Source organism: Hyperolius riggenbachi, chromosome 1 (genome assembly GCF_040937935.1).
Source record: "Hyperolius riggenbachi isolate aHypRig1 chromosome 1, aHypRig1.pri, whole genome shotgun sequence".
Classification (NCBI taxonomy): Eukaryota; Metazoa; Chordata; class Amphibia; order Anura; family Hyperoliidae; genus Hyperolius; species Hyperolius riggenbachi.
Genome location: NC_090646.1, coordinates 101,762,518 through 101,783,800, shown reverse-complemented (window position 1 = coordinate 101,783,800; position 21,283 = coordinate 101,762,518). Strand labels below are relative to the sequence as shown.

The 21,283-nt window shown below is 44.9% G+C and overlaps 1 protein-coding gene across 5 annotated transcripts in view; it reads right to left on the bottom strand.

Moving 5' to 3' along the window:
• The window catches only part of C1QTNF7 (C1q and TNF related 7), a 147,155-nt gene extending 128,433 nt beyond the window's left edge, over nucleotides 1-18,722 (bottom strand). For 3 of the 5 annotated variants that reach the window (XM_068267593.1, XM_068267575.1, XM_068267602.1), the window contains exons 1-2: nucleotides 18,296-18,722; nucleotides 12,079-12,220 (exon numbers count right to left, since the gene is read on the bottom strand). Coding sequence is in view for 2 of the 5 variants with exons in the window: in XM_068267575.1 (XP_068123676.1) it covers nucleotides 12,079-12,087 (9 nt within the window). In the remaining 3 variants the exon portion in view is untranslated. Of the gene's footprint in view, nucleotides 1-6,223; nucleotides 6,307-12,078; nucleotides 12,221-18,295 lie in introns of those variants that run through there. The other 2 variants (XM_068267584.1, XM_068267612.1) reach the window with 2 other exon arrangements.
• Between the last annotated feature and the right edge of the window lie 2,561 nt (nucleotides 18,723-21,283).

The window sequence follows — 21,283 nt, the reverse complement described above, 5'->3', positions numbered from 1 at the left end:
AAAGTTACACGCGTTGCTACGGAACCATTGCGCGTAACTAAGGGATGGCACGCTCCTTACATGGCAGTGAGCGCTGCTAAGTAAGGCATGCATAGCGTGTGCTCCAGCACATTAAGCTGCGCTGCTGTTTTTGATGTTTCTGTACGCATGTTGAGTTATTGTAGCTCTGTACAGTAAACAAGCTGACAGCCCCCTTCCTGCAGCCCAGTATTTCCCCCTGCCCTTTTCCTTGTTAATTGTTGTGGCCAAGACTTTCAGACCTGTGTTTTCTTGGCATTCCCTTTCCCCACAGTATCACTTACCACAGGGTAAATTGCTACAAATGGGAATGTCACTAATAGTACACCTATTACTCAGTGTGCTCAGTTTTGCCCGTGACTCATGTATAAGTCGACCCCTACACGTTTATACTTCATCAGACCTAAATTTCTAGACTTCTACTCGAGTATATACAGTACTTAAATGTAAGCTTCCCGTAATGCAATAGATTTAGTCTTTATGAGTGCCAAAGGCTGGCCAAGTGTTTCATACAGATATAAGACAATACCCCCCTTTAGGGGTTCGCTGGAACACCACAGCTCATAACACGTTTGTGTTATGAGTTTTAAAGCGGACCGAAACTCTTGCACAGAAGACAAGGAAACCACATATAATTTACTCTGTGTGTTTAGAGAGATTAGTCTAATTCCCCCTTGTCCTCAAGTAATGAGCAAGTGTAAATCAAGGCTGTCAGCTCTGTCTGATCTGTGCTGAGCTGTGCAGTTGTACTGGACAAATATGTAAACACGGGCTTAACACTTCAGTGCTCCCAGGAAACCAGGAAGTAAACACTGCAGGGGTTATTGTAAGATTTCTATAAATTGTAATGAAGAAATGTTTTTCTTGAACCCTTTAGCAGAAAAGCTGTATGTGCTCTGCAGGGACAATTTATTTATTTTTTTGCCACTGGGGAAGTGTGCCTTCCCCAGCCTGGCACGGTGTGCAGAGAAGCACAGAGCTTTCATATTTACCTGTTTCGGGCGGCTGGATGCCATCTCCTCTCCTCTGCCGGCGGCCCTGCAATGCCAACATCCTCTTCGGAGTTCCAATCACATGATATGACATGTGATCGTAACCCCGGGGATGGTGGCAGCCCTGCAACGCCGCCCAGTGGTGGAAGAGGAGTGATAAAAGAGCCTCTTTCATCACCCCTCTTCCGCCACCAGGTGGCACTGCAATGCTGACATTATCCCCTGGGTTACGATCACATAACATATCATGTGATTGGAACTCTAAAGAGGATGTCAGCATTGCAGCGCTGTGAGTGGAGAGGAGATGTCGATCTAGCCACGCAGTACAACATTGCTGCTATGGCGGCACCTAAACCACCTGCTTCGCCTTTTTTATGCACAGCCAGGCAAGTGGTATTCCTTAAAAGGAAATACATACAGCAGCCTCCATATCACTTTAACTTCAGGTTCACTTTAAGGTTCGTACACACACTAGGTTAAACTCGGCCAAGGAAGACAAAGAAGTCGATTGCAGAGCGCCAGAGAGATGGAAACACACATTACCGCAGGGACAAAGGTGCCTGCTCCTGCTCTCAGGAAAACATTGCTTTGCCATTGCAATACTGGTAAATGTGATCTTCATTTTTCCTTAGTCACCATCATACCTCCCAACTTTTTGAGATAAGAAAGTGGGGCACTTTAAGACACGCCCCTGCCACACCCCTAATCACACCCCTGCCACACCCCTAACACATGCATACCACTAAAAAGTCACGAGCAAAAGATGTAATTTTAGAATTCTAGTCACACTGGCCCTTTCTCTCATCATGACATTTTCTTCATATTAATATTTGGAACTAAGAAATATATTAATTTAATGGATGGAAATAAAGTTTGGAGTCAATTAAACACATTTTCAGCAGAAAAATGCATATATTTACACAAATCTGTACATCAGTCCTGAAAGAGGGACAAATGAGTAAGAAAGAAGGACAGGTGAATTTGGTTCCCAAAGAGGGACTGTCCTTCTGAATAAGGGACACTTGACATATACTAAGAATCACCGCGCATTCCTTATGATGACCACAATGTTTCTCGGCCCTGCCCAAGGCACACAGCGCTGTCATAAATATCGCCTGAAAGCTCACTGATTAGTTTACATGAAATCTTCTCTTCTAAACACATCTGCCTTTCTAAAAGTTTAAAAGTCAAGTGTGACATCACCATGGTGAGAATACGCATTACAAAGACATTTCTGAAAGGTAATAAAATCTGCACGCTCTCTCCACGGCTATGTAACGTGATTCCTATTAGTCATTCCTATTTACCTCACCCCTATCCTACAGATCTCATTAGCTGTGCGTGATGCTGTTGCCAGAAGCAGTTACCGGCTGGATCACCCCCTAGGGGTAAGACCCGGAATAGCTTGTGGTCTAGCTGAAGCCTGCAGGGGCAGATTATCTTGCACATGAACATCGCTGCCAATGTTTTCACCATTACCACAAGCCTGCCTCTCCCTTCCCTAATGGTTTTATGAATGTATGGTCCTAAAGCTTTGATTGAGAAATTGCACCAACCCATTCATTGGTTACGTTAACATGCAGCCTGTTTTTATTTAACAATGCATTCTCGTGAAGAAAAATTCTGATTTTAGGTTATGAAGCACCATTAGTTTTAATCTAAGTCTTTAACCTAACATGGAAATGATATAAAATGAATAGTCGGTGGCTACTTCAATAAAAAAATGCAGGTCAAAATGATTAGTAGTGTTGTTAGCAAATCTTACTTTGTCCCCTCTCACCACACCATAAAAAGAACTTCCCCCTAAGGGACGAAGACGGGCTTTTTGCAGCGAAGCCGCGTAGTGCCCAAAGCTTTGGCATGATACATCTGTGAGGTAAATAATGTCTGCCACTCCCTCTTTTCTACCCCCCCCCCCCCACACACACACACAGCCCACACTTTTTGGCACAGGGTGTGCCGAATGGAAAAGCTGCCATTTTGGGGTTGATTCTCACAGCTTGCCACTGGAATTACCGTATTTGGCATTACTCTTTGTTCACCTCAGCTATAAGGATCGTTAATTCAAGAGATAAACAGATAATGGCCCGTATGCAATTAACTTTTCTCCTGAGTTCTCTGACAGGACATGCTTTCACACCTTATCAAAAGTACATTTTAAACTCCCAGCAAGCATAGAAATACATAAGGCCCGTACACACGCCGTACTGAAGGCAACAACGGGTCTGTCGTCACCTCCCTCTGGGCGGGCGTTCCAGCGACAGTCCGGCGTGTGTACAGTCTGTCTGCAGACTGATAAGGCTGTTTCTCAGCGATCCGCCCGGCAGATCGCTCAGAAACAGCCTTATCAGTCCGCCGACAAACTGTGCACACGCCGGACTGTCTGCTGAAAACCCTCCCAGCGGGAGGTGACGACGGACCCGTCGTTGCCTGCAGTCAGGCGTGTGTACGGGCCTTAAAGAGACACTGAAGCGAAAAAAAATTATGATATTATGATTTGTATGTGTAGTACAGCTAAGAAATAAAACATTAAGATCAGATACATCAGTCTAATTGTTTCCAGTACAGGAAGAGTTGAGAAACTCCAGTTGTTATCTCTATGCAAACAAGCCATTAAGCTCTCCGACTAAGTTAGTCGTGGAGAGGGCTGTTATCTGACTTTTATTATCTCAACTGTAAGTGAACTGTTTACTTTTTCTCTGCTAGAGGAGAGGTCATTACTTCACAGACTGCTCTGAAAGACTCATTTTGAATGCTGAGTGTTGTGTAATCTGCACATATTATAGAATAATGCAATGTTAGAAAAAACACTATATACCTGAAAATAAAAGTATGAGAATATTTTCTTTGCTGCTAATCTTCTAGAAATTATTCATAGTACACAACCAATTCATTATATCATATATTTTTTTTTCGCTTCAGTGTCTCTTTAAGAATAAGTTTGATGTACTTTTGTACCTATTTTGTTTGTGCTTTTTTAGTTGCTTGGTGATTAAAAAAAATTTCTAGGTAAGATGAAAAATTAGCTCCTAGGAGAAACAGTTTATTATTTTTTATCTATATAGTGCCAACATCTTCCGTACCACTGTACACAGTACAAAACAGACAGTATTGGGGACTGGAGCATAAATACATGAGAAGTTCCACACACTGTACAATGAGGACAACCTGCAATACAATTACAGATACATACTGTACATAGTAGATATGTGGTATGAGACATCACCAGTACTGACGCATGTTCATATGATAAATTACAGCAGAAACACCAGGGGGAGATCTCTGCCCTTGGGAGCTTACAATCTAATTGCACAGTTGCCTAGGAGAGCTTATTCATGAGGAAAACAGATAGGGAAAGACAAATCATAAGATAAACAGCTAAGGAAAGATGAATCATTTGTTGAGACAGAAAGAGGGGTGTTCACTAAACTTTACATTCGTACACATATGTTAAGTGTATAACGCAAGTCGCACTATTTGCAGTTTGTGTAATGGCAATATTTACATGTGCTGTGTGATCTCCACAGCTATATTTAACCATTTACCGCCATCCTAACGTATTAAAACGTCATGCTTACCGCTATTAACAGCAACATGACGTTTTAATACGTCGCGCATTCCCGCCGCTGCTACCGCCGTGTGTCCGCCGCTACCGCCGCCATTACCGTCGGGATCCCGTGCTGGGCGATTGGGGAAGAGGACTGAACAGTCCTCTACCCAATCGCAGTGCCTGGAGTGAATGGACGTGACCGCGAACAGCGGCTACGTCCATTCACATAAACAGGAAATGTAACAGTTTAATAAAGTGTGTAAAAAAAAAAAAAAAAAGTGAACACGTCCTATGAGTGTTCACCAGCGCCATCTTGTGGCCAAAAAGTATATTACACTTACAAAATACATACATTTTCAAGTATATACACATCATTAATAAAATTACACTTCCAACCCTCCCCCCCAAAAAAAACACTTGTAAAAAAAAAAATCAGCTTAAAAAAAATAAATAAATAGTTACCTTAGGGACTCAGCTTTTTTTATTCTATATTTTATGGGGGAAAATTAATTTTAATTTATTACATAGGGGCTTGTAATTATGGCCAGAACAAACAGAAAAATAACCACTTATATTTCAAAATAATATACTGTCGCCATACATTGTGGTAGGGACATAATCTAAACGGTTTAATTATCGGGACCACTGGGCAAATAAAACGTGTTTGTTTTATCCACAGGAGAATGTTTAATTTTAAAACTATAAAGGCTGAACACTGAGAAATAATGATTTTTTTTCTTTTTTTTTCTGTTTTTCTCATTAAAATGCATTTAGAATAAAAAAATTCTTAGCAAAATGTACTATCCACAGAAAGCCTAATTGGTGGCGAAAAAAACGAGGTATAGATCATTTTCTTGTGATAAGTAGTAATAAAGTTATTAGGGAATAAAAGGGAGGAGCGCTGACAACTGAAAATTGCTCTGGTCCGTTAGGATAAAAACCCTTGGGGGTGAACTGGTTAAGTGAGCAAATACCTTTGTATCTCTTGCCTTCTAGTATGTCTTGGGGCCTTAGGCCTTGTTCACATTATAAATCACCAGATCTATCGCAAGCGCTGAGCGATTTATTGAGCTTTTTTCAAAGTGCTTTTCCCTGCACTTTGAGCTTAGAAAATCACTTTTGTAAGCGCTTTTGCAGAGCAATTTAGATTTTCACTTCCTGACGTCAGTGGACCCAGAAAAGAAGTAATACAAAGGGCTTGATTCACAAAGCGGTGCTAACTGTTAGCACGCCTGTGAAAACCCCCTTAGCACATCTAAACAAGCTTTTCGCGCGTAAAACTTTATGCGCGTAAAACTTTATGCGCGCACTGCACAGAGCGCAGGGCGCTCCGCTCAAAGTGCTCATTAAAGCCTGTGGGACTTAGCGCGCATAGGACTTTGCGCGTGTAAAGTTTTGCGCACAAAGTTAGCGCGCGATCTGATTGAGAAATCCGGTGCTAACCTACTTAGCACCCTGGTTAGCACGTCTGGAGACAGCCTGGCTTTAGGGAATGATTGTCACCTGGACACTGGGTAAAGTAGGAAGAGATCTTGAAAGAGAAAATCTGCAGCTTTCTGTGAATCTAATTTGAATAGACCAACTAAGTTGAAAAGCTCCCAGACACCTGGACATTGTGTATTTACCTAGCCTCCAGCAAGGAAACAGTTAATTAGATAATTACCCAACCAGTTGTCCTGAATAGTCTGATGTGCTGGAGGTGTTTGCATTGCTTTGAAGTCTGTATACACCATTGGTCTAGAGTCTGGGAACAGGAAAAGGAACCTTTGAAATTTGCATATCACAGCAAGCTGGGATATTACAGAGGTCTTTGAAAACCGTGATATCATCTAAAGAAATTAAATTAATTCTGGATCTGAACATTAGATAACGTAAGGCTATGCACCTTCCTTTAAAAGTCAGCATGGAAAATTCAGAACTTGTCTTCTCCTGGAGGTAGCGCTGAGCTAGAGAGGTCCCTGATTCCCGATCAGACCCCATGTCCTCCCACGACCAAGTTGGACCTTTGCGCTGGTTCAATTTCTGTTTTGATTCCCGTTTTTATTTTTACAAACTGTCTTGTTGTGTGCCTTTGTACTTTTTTACTTTGTTTTTGTAACTTTTTACTTTGTTTCATAAATAACTTTGTATATATTTCTTTCTGCACTGTTCTACTTTTTGGAATATTAAATCCTTATTTAATAAGCCTGACTTCTGATGTACTAGCAGAGCTCACATTCCTAGAGAGAGACTGCAGTGTTTGTTACAAGTTCAGTGCCTGATTGTAATGCTTGGATTGTGCCTTGCTACCGTGTGATTGCATTGGGTGTGTGGCGTTGTTGTATTCTGGCCTAAAGCTCAAAGCTGACCCAATTATGAAAACGCTGGACTGAGTGCAGGCCACTCGACAACAGAGTGGGAATTGTCAAAGTGTCTAGCAGCTGCTGGTGGTGGTTGAAGTGTTGTTGAGGGGTTACAGCCTTGTGCTAGCTTGAATAAGGCTGCTTCCCCTCTCGGTCTGGTCAAACCCCAGTCGGGAACTGTCTCTGCGGGCTTGCTGTGAGGCCGGTTCCTGATATTTGGCTTGCCCAATCCAACTGTCGGATCAACTCACACGAATGTTGGTCTGATATTGTGCAGTTGATGCGTATGTGCAAGTCATTTAAACATATTTTAAATGACTTGTACTTGTTTTCAGTTTGTAGTCCGTCATTCCACTTGCATGCGCAGTATGTAAAGGAGTTGGTCGTTTATCTGTCTGAATGTGTGAACCTGCAGGTCGTGCAGTACATCAAGTCGTGCAGTTCGTCGGGTGATGCTGGTGGTCATGCGCATGTTGTGTGCTAGTTGGATCTGTGTACGTTGCTTAACATAACGAACACATTGTAACATAGAAAGTCGCACTGCAACATTTAACCTCCTTAGCGGTAATCCCGCGTCCGGCTCGGGACGGAAATCCGCAGCACAGAGCGGTAATCCCATGCCTGAGTGAGTTATATGCAGGACCTACAGTACTGCAGATCTCTCTGTGGTATGTTTTTTTTTCTTCTTGTTTTTAGGGTCTAAAAGCTTGTGAAAAAATTGCACGACTTTTAGAACCTACACCTGGAAAAAATCATAACGCCAGGGAGGTTAATTTATGCAACGTTCAAATTGCTTCTGATGTGGTGCAATGTAATAGAATGCAGTATTGCAACACATTATCAGTAAAGCATACTGTTCATTGACAATATGCTTCACTGTATGTGACACAACATGCAAAACGTTTCCGTTCTGTTGTGTTCCTATTTTCACAAGGAACACAACACAAATCCCACTGTAAACTTAGCCGTAGAAACTGGATGAGATAAATAAATGTTTGTTCAGCTGAAAATAGCTCTGAAAAGGCCTGAGTGTTCTGAAATTCATCTTTGCTAATCAAGTGTCTCTTATTTCACAAATCTGAGTTCAGTTCCTTATGTGTGAGAAAGTGAAAAGTTTAAGCTTGTCCTGCCGATAATAATGTAGCGTAATAGAAAACTAAGTTTGACATTATCTTTATTTTTTTATTCCATCTGTATGAAATTCAATCCGAGGCCCCATAAATACCTTGTAAAACAAAAGAAAATATAACCTGACATGTTGTGGTTTAGCATTTGGAGCGTAATATGCCAAAGCTATTATTGCTTTATTCTTGGAATAATCTCCTTCATGAGGTCATCATGTTGATTTTTGTTTTCACTTTTACATTGTTATATCAGATTATACAGAATAATAATACACTGCAGACGTATAGTTTTCAGAAACATGTAACTGATGTGCGCCTCACCACAGAAAACCGGGGCCAAGAGGCTTTGAGCCATTTTTTTTAGCACACGCCTTTCATCCAATCATGGTTCAATACAGACAGAACTGTCAAAGCATTGTGATTAAATTTTAATTATTAACATTGTTAAGAATAGACCAAGTGGTCATGCTTTGTGTGCTGTTTTTATTATTTGTATATATATTCCAGATGCGGTTACTAAACACGGAGGCCCCTTTTACACTTATACACTTTTTTTTGGCGATGCATTACCTTTTCTGCACACAGGGTAACGCAACAGCAAATAAAGTGTATGGGGCTCAGTACACTATCCGCTTCATGCTGGAAGTAACTGATTCGCTGCCGACCCTCACAAAGTCAACAGCATGTTACTGTGCGACTTCCGCGGCGAGGCAGCAGTGGCGGAATGTATTGAAGTCAATGCGCAGTGCAAAAAAATTTACATTTTTGGTGGCGGCAGTGCGGTGAGCATGTATGGAATAACGCAAGTATGACGGGGAAGCTGGGAATCCAGTGACGTAGAGAAGGGCATGCAGGGGCATGCGAATGATAGCCGGGAGGGGTACACTATGCAAGTGACCCTTCAATCGAAAGAATCACACACTTATATTAGAGCAGTGCTGGTGCTGGAACCCGTAGCAGCGACAATCCAACAGTCGTCAAAAGAGGGATACACACACAGGCCTCAATTCACGGAGCTTTATCAAACACTTTATCAAACGTTTGATACTTTACTTCATGGGTAAAACGTAATTTTGAATTCACTAAAGTGTTATATATTTATCGAATGTTTTACCGATAAAACGTTCAATAAATATATAACACCTTAGTGACTTCAAAATTAGATTTTACCCATGAGGTAAATTATCAAACGTTTGATAAAGTGTTTGATAAAGCTCCGTGAATTGAGGCCACAGTCTTCAAGGAACAACGTGCTTTTATTGTTCCAATGCACATATATAATACACACCAAATCGTCTCAACCGACAATCGTTTCGGGGACAATCAGGTCCCCTTTATCAAGGCATAAGCTTATGCCTTTATAGGTGGTGGATGTTGTTCCAATATGTGAACAGTAGTTTCAGCGCTAGATAGACAACTGCTTATTTGGGGCTTTTGACTTCTATAGATACTTTGAATAGTGGTAATCAGTAACAAACTGTTCCCCATTCCCTTCGTGCACCTCTGACACTCTAGTTGCCATTGGCAGGTTTTGGTGCACCGCATCAATTATTATGTATAGAGTTTTTGGGGGGCCCCAATGTAAAACTTGCTTTGGGGTCCACAGCTTCTTAGCTACGCCACTGGCGATGGGTGAAGTGTGTGTGAGTGTGCACTTTTGCCATCACAAACACTACAGTGTGAATGCTCCCATAGCAAGCTACTGCACTAGTCATTTGCTTATCAGAGTGACCAGGTTTTTGTTGGTTCAACCTGGGACGGGGGGGGGGGGGGCAAAAAACACGGGGGCGGCGCGCTGAAAAATGGGGGATGCGGCGCGCATGGGTGTGGCCATGACATTGTATGGGCGGAGCTAACATAATGATGTAACAGCGAGGCATGAGAAAGCAGTGTTTACGCCATGATGTGGTCAGAAGAGGTTTTGCATCATGGGTGTGCAGAAACTGTGTGATGCTATTTAATAGTATACCGTAACCCCAAAGCAGCAAACAGAGCCAACTATGACCATTAAATAATAAATGCAGCAACAGTTACCCCAGACACCAGAAAATAAACGCAATGTGGGCAAAATTTCAGCACAAAATAAATGCAATGGGCAACATGTCAGCACAAAATAAACGCATTGTGGGCAACATGTCAGCACAAAATAAACGCATTGTGGGCAACATGTCAGCACAAAATAAACGCATTGTGGGCAACATGTCAGCACAAAATAAACGCAATGGACAACATGTCAGCACAAAATAAACGCACTGCGGGCAAACATGTCAGCACAAAATAAACGCACTGCGGGCAAACATGTCAGCACAAAATAAACGCACTGCGGGCAAACATGTCAGCACAAAATAAACGCACTGCGGGCAAACATGTCAGCACAAAATAAACGCACTGCGGGCAAACATGTCAGCACAAAATAAACGCACTGCGGGTAAACATGTCAGCAAAAAATAAACGCACTGCGGGCAAACATGTCAGCACAAAAAAAACGCACTGCAGGCAAACATGTCAGCACAAAATAAATGCACTGCAGGCAAACATGTCAGCACAAAATAAACGCACTGCGGGCAAACATGTCAGCACAAAATAAACGCACTGCGGGCAAACATGTCAGTACAAAATAAACGCATTGTGGACAACATCTGGGGGAAAAAAGCATTTACTCACCTGGCAGAAGACTCCTCTGGCGCGCATCTCCCCCGGACGATCCTCCTGCAGTCTCCCGCGCTAACAGGCAGAGCAGGGCTACGGCAAGATGGCGCCCGAAGCCCTGTACTGGAGACACAAATAGTCTCCAGTACAGGGCTTCGGCAGCCATCTTGCCGTAGCCCTGCTCGCCTGCCGGTGTCGGAACACTGGAAGACAGTAAGTATATCGTTGAAATCAGAGACCGCACTCAGAAGGCTTTTTCAACCACTGTATTCACAGGAAACCAAGCATGACAAAATACACGACATGTTTCGGGCGTCGCCCTTCCTCAAGTGAGGAAGGGCGACGCCCGAAACATGTCGTGTATTTTGTCATGCTTGGTTTCCTGTGAATACAGTGGTTGAAAAAGCCTTCTGAGGGCGGTCTCTGATTTCAACGATCTACAGTGTGGTTTAGCAGGAGTGGTGTACCTGCTGGGGACCTGCACCGGCCGACAGGTCAAGACTACTGACCTGGTGAGTGGTGGTGAGAGGGTGAATCTACAAACAACGGAAGACAGTAAGTAGGCTGGAGCGGGGCTGCGGGCAGTGAACTGGCACAGCGTCTATAGACGCCGCTGTCAGTTCATGCAATAAAGTGACCAGAGTCCCGAGGCCGGGACGTCCCGCTGCTAAAAGCGGGACGTTTCCAAGGACCTCATGCAGCCTGGGAAGGCGAACCTTGAATCCGGGACGCGTCCCGGGCAATCCGGGACGTCTGGTCACCGTAGCTTATCGGCAATCACAGCGCAAACACTGCATAATTTCCCGTGGTGTGAAAATTCCCCTATTCTCTGTAGAAACAGACATCACAATAGCCAGGCAAGGAATATATTTTAAAAGTAAATATAACTATTCTCTTGAAATCAGGTTTCCTATAAAGGAAAAAAAAGTAAAATACTCTAACTGTTGTGTTCTTGTGCCACCTAGTGGTTTGTTCCATTAATGCAGCGACTAAGGCTGCCTTTATATAATTGGATTCTGTGTCCTTTGCTTTAGGCTAGGAACACACATAGCAGAAACGCTAACATTGCGGAAAATGCAAAGTTTTTTGCCGCTAATGCATGTCAATGGGCCTCATAAAAAAATGCATATGCGGTTTTAAAAATGCTGGATTTGTTGCATAATTTTCAAAAACGCATGAAAAACGCACATAATGGAAGGCAATTGTAACGCAATGGTATGTGTTTTTTATGCGTTTTCCATATGTTATAATATGCTTTTTTTTATTTTTTTGTGATGTATTTCCGCTTCCTAGTGATTGTCTTCCTAGTGATTTGCATTTTGTATGTGCGGACCGCAAACACATAAAAACGCATGCAAAAGACTTGAAAAATGCATATGCAAGAAAAAAAAAACAATCAGTACCTTTCCCATGAGAAATGTTTGCCTTTTCTCGAATAGATCATCAAGGGGGTCTGTGTGGCTGAGATTGTGGTGAAACCCCTCCCACAGTGTGATGTCATGGCCATGGTCTTTTAGGGGGTGGTCTCAACTTGAATTGGCATGCCTAAGTTGAAGAGAAAAAACACATATGGAAAGGCAATGCTAACTCACCAAGCAGCACCTGCAATAAGCCTGATCTGCAGAGCACAGCCAGTCAGCCAGTACCTAGGTTCTCAACATGCGGTACGCGTACCCCAGGGGGTACTTCTGATGGGTCCAGGGGGTACTCGGGCTTGATATACTTAAAGAGACACTGAAGCGAGACTAAATCTCGCTTCAGGTCTTATATATAGCAGGGGCACGTGTGCCCCTGCTAAAACGCCGCTATCCCGCGGCTTAACGGGGGTCCCTTCACCCCCAACCCACCCCCCGCAAACCTGGGTCGGAAAAAAGGTCGCTGGACCTGATCTTCCTGGAGGCAGGGCTAACGGCTGCAGCCCTGCCTCCAGTCGCGTCTATCAGACGCGCATCGCCGCCTCTCCCCCGCCCCTCTCAGTGAAGGAAGACTGAGAGGGGCGGGGGAGAGGCGGAGGTACGCGTCTGACAGACGCGCATGGGGCAGGGCTGCGGCGGTTAGCCCTGCCCCAACCAGGAAGCGCTCCCCCGCTGCTCGGAGGGGGTTTGGGGGGACAGGGACCCCCGTTAAGCCGCGCTATAGCGGCGTTTTAGCAGGGGCACGCATGCCCCTGCTAGCTATGAGGTCTGAAGCGAGATCTATTCTCGCTTCAGACTCTCTTTAACCAAGAATAACAAATTTAGAGATTTAGAAAATTATAATTTTTATTTAAACAACACCAAATTAGTATTTTAGCTAATTAAAAGCAATAATAAATGCTTGCACATTGTTTAGAAGCAATTATCTGTACTACGATTAAATATACATTTGTCAAGTGGTACTTGTGATCATGTTTACTATGCTAGGGGGTACTCGATGAGTTCAGGGTTTTAAAAGGGGTACACACTTATAAAATGTTGAGAAACACTGTATATGTCCAGATCTGCAGTACCGATGTATGCACTGGCTGAACTGAATTCTCTGTAACGCCTAAAGGGACACTTTCAGTTTCACGTTGTGATGTGGTTACGGGAAGCACTGGCAGTTAGTCTCTGAAGGACTGCCCATTCTACCCCCTGAGGTGTAGCATGTGGTTTGGGGGTCCTGAGCTGTGGCAGAGCTTGGGACCTCTCAACACAGAAAGAGTGAAGGCAAGACTAAATAAAATCAAAACGGATAAGGCACCACCTGGCATGGCATACATCCTCGGGTACTAAGGGAACTAAGTTTAGTTATCGATAAACCCCTTTATTTGTCAGCAACAGCATGGGTTTACTAAGGACCGGTCTTGTTTGACTAACATGCTCAGCTTTTATAAGGTGGTGAATGCTAATGTGGATACTGGGAATTCTGTAGATGTGATATACTTGGACTTCAATACTGTCCTCCACAACAGTCTGGTGCAAAAGTTGAGGATGCAAGGACTAGGGAAGAATCTGTGTGCATGGATATGGAACTGGCTAGTGGACAGAAAGCAAAGAGTTGTGGTCAATGGATCAAATTCAAAATGGGTGACTGTTAGCAGTGGGTGTCCCACAGGGGTCTGTACTGGGTCCAGTACCATGGGCGTAACAATAGGGCCTGCAGCCCCGGCTCCCGCGGGGCCCGCTTAGGGCCATTTTGGGGGCTGGAGGGGACACAGCATGAGGGGAAAGCCGTGGCCACAGTCGGTGGGGAGGGGGGACGGTCCCAACCCTCCCTCACCTCGGGCTCTCCCCTCCAGCTTAAATTAGTGTCTGGGCAGCGGATGGGAAGCAGGCAAATACATACCTTCCTTGCGTTGCATCAGGAATGTTCCTCTTTCTAGCGTCTGACGTCACTTCGTCTATAAACAGGAAGTAGCGTCAGACACTAGAGCGAGAAGTATCCGCGGTGGAACGCAAGGAAGGTATGTATCTGCCCACCGCTGCCCAGACACTAATTTAAGCTGGAGGGGAGCGCAGAGGGGAGAGCCCGAGGCGAGGGAGGTGGGGACTGTCCCCCTCCACACCGAGCGTGGCCATGGTTTTCCCCTCATGCTCCAGCCCCCCAAAACGGCCCTGAGCGGGCCCAGGAGGGGGCTGTCAGAATCTCTGCAGGGGGGCTCGGTGGCTTCTAGTTACGCCCCTGTCCAATACTCTTCAATGTATTTATTCATGAGCTAGTAGATGCAGTAGAAAGTAATTTCGCTATTTTTGTAGATGATACAAAATTGTGCAGAATTATCAAGATTGTGACATAGAAGAATGTGGATAGAATGGCTGTATGGGCACATAAATGGGAGATGAAATTGAATGCTAAAAAATGTAAAATCCTGCATTTTGGTTGCACCAATGGTCTAGCACCATACAAAATAAATGGGACACAGATGGGGACATCAAACTTGGAGAAGGACTTATAAGTACTCGTTGACAACAAGTTAAATAATTGTAATCAATGCCAAGCCACTGCAGCTAAAGCAAATACAATTTTGGGATGCATTAAAAAGGAAATAAAAACTCAGGATGCTAGCATAATATTGCCCGTTTAACTCTATAGTAAGGCCGCATCTGGAACATGGTATGCAGTTCTGGGTTTACAGGAAGGGTGTTGCAGTTTTAGAGCAGGTGCAGAGATGAGCAACAAAATTGATTAGAGTGATGGATGGTCTCACCAGGAAATGTTAGATAAACTGGGCTTATTTCCTTTTGAAAACAAAACAGCCTTAGAGGAGTTTTAATTAACATGTATAAATACTGTACATCAGAGGGCAATATAAAAGCTTGTCAGATACATTTTTTTTTGTCTCTAAGCTCGTGCAAAGGACTAAGGGACATGATCTGAGCATGGAGGAAAAAAGTTTTAGCCATTTATTCAGGAAAGGCTTCTTTACAGTAAGAGTGATTCAAATGTGAAATATATTGCCACAGGAAGTAGTTGTGGCAAATTCTATATCTGCGTTTAAGGGCGGCTTAGATGTTTTTCATGCGTTGAAAGACATCCATGGCTAAAATTATTAGGTAATTCCCAGGGGTGTTGATCCAGGGATTTTATCTGATTGCAATCTGGATTTGGGAATTCATTTTCAACCCTTTTGGGGCTTGTAAACATGCCATGCCTTGTATGAGTTTTTTGTCTTCCTCTAGATCAACAGGGATATGTGAGGGAGCGGGCTGGTGTTGTACCTTATTCTCTGATCGAGCTCGATGAACGTATGTCTTTTTCAACCTAAATAACTATGTAACATGTTAGCATTACAGCATAGAACTGAAAAATGTACCCGTCTCACCGTTTGCTACCATTTAACGCATATACTGTCCTAGACTTGTACTATCTATACTGTCTATCCCTGTATCATACTGTCTATCCCTGTATCCAGGGGTCTAGTCCTGGAAAAAGAAGTTTGAGCTCTGCCGTAGTGTATACTGGGGACATATACACCTGCTTACATATACTGGGGACATATACACCTGCTTACATATACTGGGGACATATACCCCTGCCTACATATACTGGGGACATATACCCCTGCCTACATATACTGGGGACATATACACCTGCTTACATATACTGGGGACATATACACCTGCTTACATATACTGGGGACATATACCCCTGCCTACATATACTGGGGACATATACACCTGCTTACATATACTGGGGACATATACCCCTGCCTACATATACTGGGGACATATACCTCTGCCTACATATACTGGGGACATATACCCCTGCCTACATATACTGGGGACATATACCCCTGCCTACATATACTGGGCACATATACCCCTGGCTACATATACTGGGCATATATACCCCTGGCAACATATACTGGGTATATATACCCCTGGCTACATATACTGGGCATATATACCCCTGGCTACATATACTGGGCATATATACCCCTGGCAACATATACTGGGCATATATACCCCTGCCTACATATACTGGGCATATATACACCTGGCTACATATACTGGGCACATATACCCCTGGCTATATATACTGGGCACATATACCCCTGACTACATATACTGGGGACATATCCCACTGGCTACATATACTGGGCACATATACCCCTGGCAACATATACTAGGCAACTATACCTCTGGCTACATATACTGGGGACTACTATACTCATGGCTACTTATACTGGGGACACCTATAGACCTGGCTACCTGGGGGTACCTATTTTGGGGGAACTGCTGTCAGATTATCTGCATTTTTGTGGAACCGCTGTTATGTATTTTGGGGAACAGCTGCCAAATTATGTGTATGTTAGGGGAACGGCTGCTGCCAGATTACGTGTATTTTGGGGCAGGGCCGGGCCGAGGCATAGGCTGGAGAGGCTCCAGCCTCAGGGCGCAGTGTAGGAGGGGGCGCAGAATTCATTCAGCTGTCATTCCTAATTGTGTTTGAAGCAGAAAGAAATAAGAAAAGGGGATACATGGCAGTGACTGCAAGCCATATAACTAGATATTAAGGTGTTGGGGAGGTTGTGGGCCCTTTGGCGCCTCTTAGTCTAATAGCAATCAGTATGTGACAGCTGGGGTGGCAGGGATGGAGGGGCGCACTTTGGTGTCTCAGCCTTGGGTGCTGGAGGACCTTGTCCCGGCTCTGTTTTGGGGAACTGCTGCCAGATTGTGTATGTTTGGGGGACCACTACTGCCAGATTATATGTCCTTTGGGTGTTACGTGTATTTTGGGTGATCCGCTGCCAGGTTTCGCGTATTTTGGGGAACTGCTTCCAAATTATGTGTATGTTGGTGGAACTGCTGCTGCCACATTGTCTATTTTGGGGGAACCACTTCCATATTATCTGTATTTTGGAGGAACTTCTACCAGATTATGTGTCTTTTTGGTGAAATGCTGTGAGATTACATCTATTTTTGGGGGATACACTACGGCAGAGCTCAAACTTCCTCATCAGACCTTTTACATCACTGCTAAGGTCATGTATATTTGGCCCCACCCATGACCACGCCCACCGTGTGCTTGACCACGCCCATTTTTGGCGCGCCGCGCTGTGCAGGTATTCTCCGGGTGAGTACACTCACTTCTTTTTCCAGGACTAGACCCCTGTGTATATGTCCCCAGTATATGTAGGCAGGGGTATATGTTCCCAGGTAGCCAGGTGTGCCCCCACCCGGAGGGAGCAGAGCAGAGAAGGCGAGCTATGGGGACAGTGGGGATGGGCGGACATCTCCCCCCCCCCCCATCCCTCACCTTTGTGCTTCCCTTCCTGCCTCTCCCCTCCAGCGTTGTTAAGTGTCGGGCCCGGCGGCGAAATTGGGCGGAGACTTACCTCGTTCCAGCCGCAAGGGACGTTCCGCTCTGTGTGCGGCTAGTCTGGTCTTCTAGCCACACACAGAGCGGAGCGTCCCTTGCGGCTGGAAGAAGGCGGAAAGTCTCCACCCACTTTCGCCACCGGGCCCGACACGCTGGAGGGGAGAGGCAGGAAGGGGAGCACAAAGGTGAGGGATGGGGGGGGGGGAGATGTCCGCCCATCCCCACTGTCCCCATAGCTCGCCTTCTCTGCTCTGCTCCCTCCACACAAGCCAGGGTGAACGGCGTTCACTCTGAAGAAAAAGTGAGTGAACGCCGTTCACCCGCGTCCACGCAGGACTCGACCCCTGCCTGTATCATACTGTCTATGTTCATTAAGCAACTACCAAGTCAAATTCCTTGTTAGTACAAACTTATTTGGTCAAATAAAAATGATTCTAATTATGCAAATTGGCTTCTGCAAACATTAAATGGAACCTAAACTAACTGTAAAAAAGGGTTTTACTTACCTGGGGCTTCTACCAGCCCCCTGCAGCTGTCCAGTGTCTGCGCCAGTACTCAATGATCCTTCGGTACCCCACTCGTCCTCATTTGCGCTCCCATCACCGGGAGTGTCCTGTGCAGGCGAATGAGGATGCGTGCAGCCAGCACTGCACAGGCGCAGTGGCTTGCTGACTCAAAAACAAAACTTAGCCACAACAGGGCACCAGAGGTTCGTTGAGGACCAGTGTGGGCACAGGATGGCTGCAAGGGGCTGGCAGAAGCCCCAGGTAAAACTCTTCTTTTTACAGTTTATTTAGGGTCCCTCCCTTTAAAGAGTACTTCCAGTGAAATACTCACCTGTCCTGACGTCATCCATCCAGGCAGGTGAACACTCGGCCTCCGAGCCTGTGCAATTTTTTCTTCAAATTGTTGCCCGGGCTATGTGCACACTCACCTGCGTGGCGACAGTCCGCCCCCAGCTCAGCAGCCACCAAACACCTGATTGATGGCTAAGAAGCTGGGAGCGGGGCGTGGCCACGCGGGCGGAGGTTTATGAAGACCTTCGGCAGTCTACAGAAACATGGCCGCCGTCGCAATGCCTGGGGGGGGGGCGCATGGTGGGTCTCTCTGCCTGAAGACTTCAGGACAAGTAATGTATATACTGTAGCCCTGTGACCCCACCCCCACATACACACACACACCAGTGTTGCCAACCGTCCGTCTAAGGACGGGCAGTCCGTAATAAACACATGAAATTTCCCGTCTGTACTGCCCGTCCTTTTGGGACAGGCGTCCGTTAAAATAACAACTCTTTGACACTGCCGCTATTTCCTATGCAGACAGCTATAGGTAGCCAGGTCCCCTGCGGCTGCAGAAGTTTTTTTTCCCCTTTACCTGCCACCCACCAATCAGGAGCTTCTTTTCCCCCCTTCTCTCCCGCCCACCAATCAGGAGATTTCTTTTTTTAGGCTGGTGCCTTTCTCCAGCCAATGAGAGAGAGAGGCAGCCAGCCGACAGAGCTCGCTCCCCACAAACTCTGTCTGCACTCTGCAGTAGCAATAGCAGTAGCATTACAGTGGAGAGAGCTGCGTTCTGCTCACAGCCGTGTTCCTTAATTCTCAGCCAGCCAGACAGGTATAAATTAGTGTAATTCATGTGAGATTGTGTCGTCTGCTCCGGGGTATATGACCTCTGCAGCCAGGAGCAGATGACACAGAATTCCTCTGCTTATGGTGTGTGTGACATTATGCAGAGCCCTGACAGGCAAGGCAGGGCTGCATGTCACACACAATGCTAAATAATGTATGGAAATGTACCCTAAAGTAATGCTGTGCAACTTAGAGTATTGTATTATTGTAGTCTAGTGTTGCACACAAAACTTTTGTTTTATTGTGAGCTGCATGTGTTTTCTATTATAGTTTCATAAAGGAGATCTATAAATTATATCAGTCATGCTTGTTTCTCAGTGAATTATATAATAGAAAATAAATGCACCTCACAATAAAACCTAACTACACCACCAAGGATTTAGACATATGAAAAATGTCATAATCTACCCCACGGAGGTAGATGGCTGACCAGGGTTGCCATGCATACATATTTAGATGGACTGTCTATCCAAACACCCCCAAAATCACTTGTCTGTTCTTGCCCGTATTGTGTGCACCTGCTGTGCAAACAGTGCACTTTCAGACAGCTATATTGCTTCGCTGTCCTAGGAAGCTTGGGAAGCCGGGGCTCGAGTGGCCAAGCATGCGGTCCTCCCTCATCCATGGATCAATCCAATAACGCATTTTTTGGCTCCAGCCCTCTATCCTGGCAATAAAGAGAGAGAGGTAGCTGGGCCATCCTACCACGTCACGCACTCATCTCGCACCAGGAAAAGTGAAAGAGCAGCAAAGGCACCCGTGCAGCTGAGCCATCCAGCCAGCCTGCATTACTGTGTGTCCTGCCTGAACAACACACCGGCACCACTGCCACACACTGGCACGAGACCATGCAACCAGCAGCAGACAAGGACAGACCACACACTGCACTGACTTAGGACCCATTTACACATAATTAGTTGGTACGCGTTTTTCCATAGCAGTGCATTGTGAAAAAGATTTCAGTTAAAAAGTGTTAAGTGTGAAAGGTGCCATAGGAAAACATGGGCATTACTTTGAAAATCAGTTTTCTTTACGTTTTAACTGAGAGCAACTGATTAAGTGTAAAATGGCCCTTAGAATGACAGTCACAGTGTCATGAGTAAGAGTGACCCACCCGCCCCGTGCCTGCCACAGCAGAGAGGATTAGCAATCCCTTTTAGCCAGGCCTACTGCCATGCAGTGCTGGATGGAGCCTGGACTGGTGCTGGAGCATGGAGGAAGCCGAGGATAATGAACGGTCAGTCCACTACTGGAGTCTGGCAGCCTGGCTCTCTCTGAAGAAAAAAATCTAAGTGATAAGGACTATTAGAGGTATGCATTCCATCCAATCTATATGTACAGTATATCGTGCTGTAGCTTGTTGTAGGCTTGTTGCTGGTTAAAATGCACTGTACGGTGCTTGAAATTAGGTGGAAGGTATCCAACTGCGGAAACGCTGTGCCATTATACGTATTTTCTGGTGAAACACTGCCGCATTACGTGTCTTTCTGTCTGAGGGAGTCTGCTTCCTGTCCCTGGGCCTTTGTTGATTGTGGGTGGGGGAACATTGTCTAATTAACTTTAGGGTCACTTTGCCTGCGTTTTGGGAGAGAACTTGGGCCCACTGTATTTGTGTTACTCTGTTACATTACAGTTAGCTCAGCCCACATCCTGTCGTGGCCACACCATTTTCTTGCCAGGGCGCGCTATGTGCACCACACTCCTATTTTGGTCTGACCCTCCAGTCAAACTTGAAAACCTAATGTGGCCTTTGAGTCAAAAAGTTGACCCACCTCTCCTCTGAGGACAGTCAGTGACATGATAATGTACTCTGTAAAGTGCTTCAGAAGATGTCAGTGCTATATAAATACATAATAATAATATGGTAGGACATTAGACTATGACTATGGTAGGATTAGAGTGTGAGCTCCTCTGAGGACAGTCAATGACATGACTATGTACTCTGTAATGTGCTGCAGGAGATGTCAGTGCTATATAAATACATAATAATAATAATAATAATATGGTAGGACATTAGACTATGACTATGGTAGGATTAGAGTGTGAGCTCCTCTGAGGACAGTCAGTGACATGACTATGTACTCTATAATGTGCTGCGGGAGATGTCAGTGCTATATAAATACATAATAATAATATGGTAGGACATTAGACTATGACAGGATTAAATTGTGGGCTCCTCTGTGGATTGAGTGACATG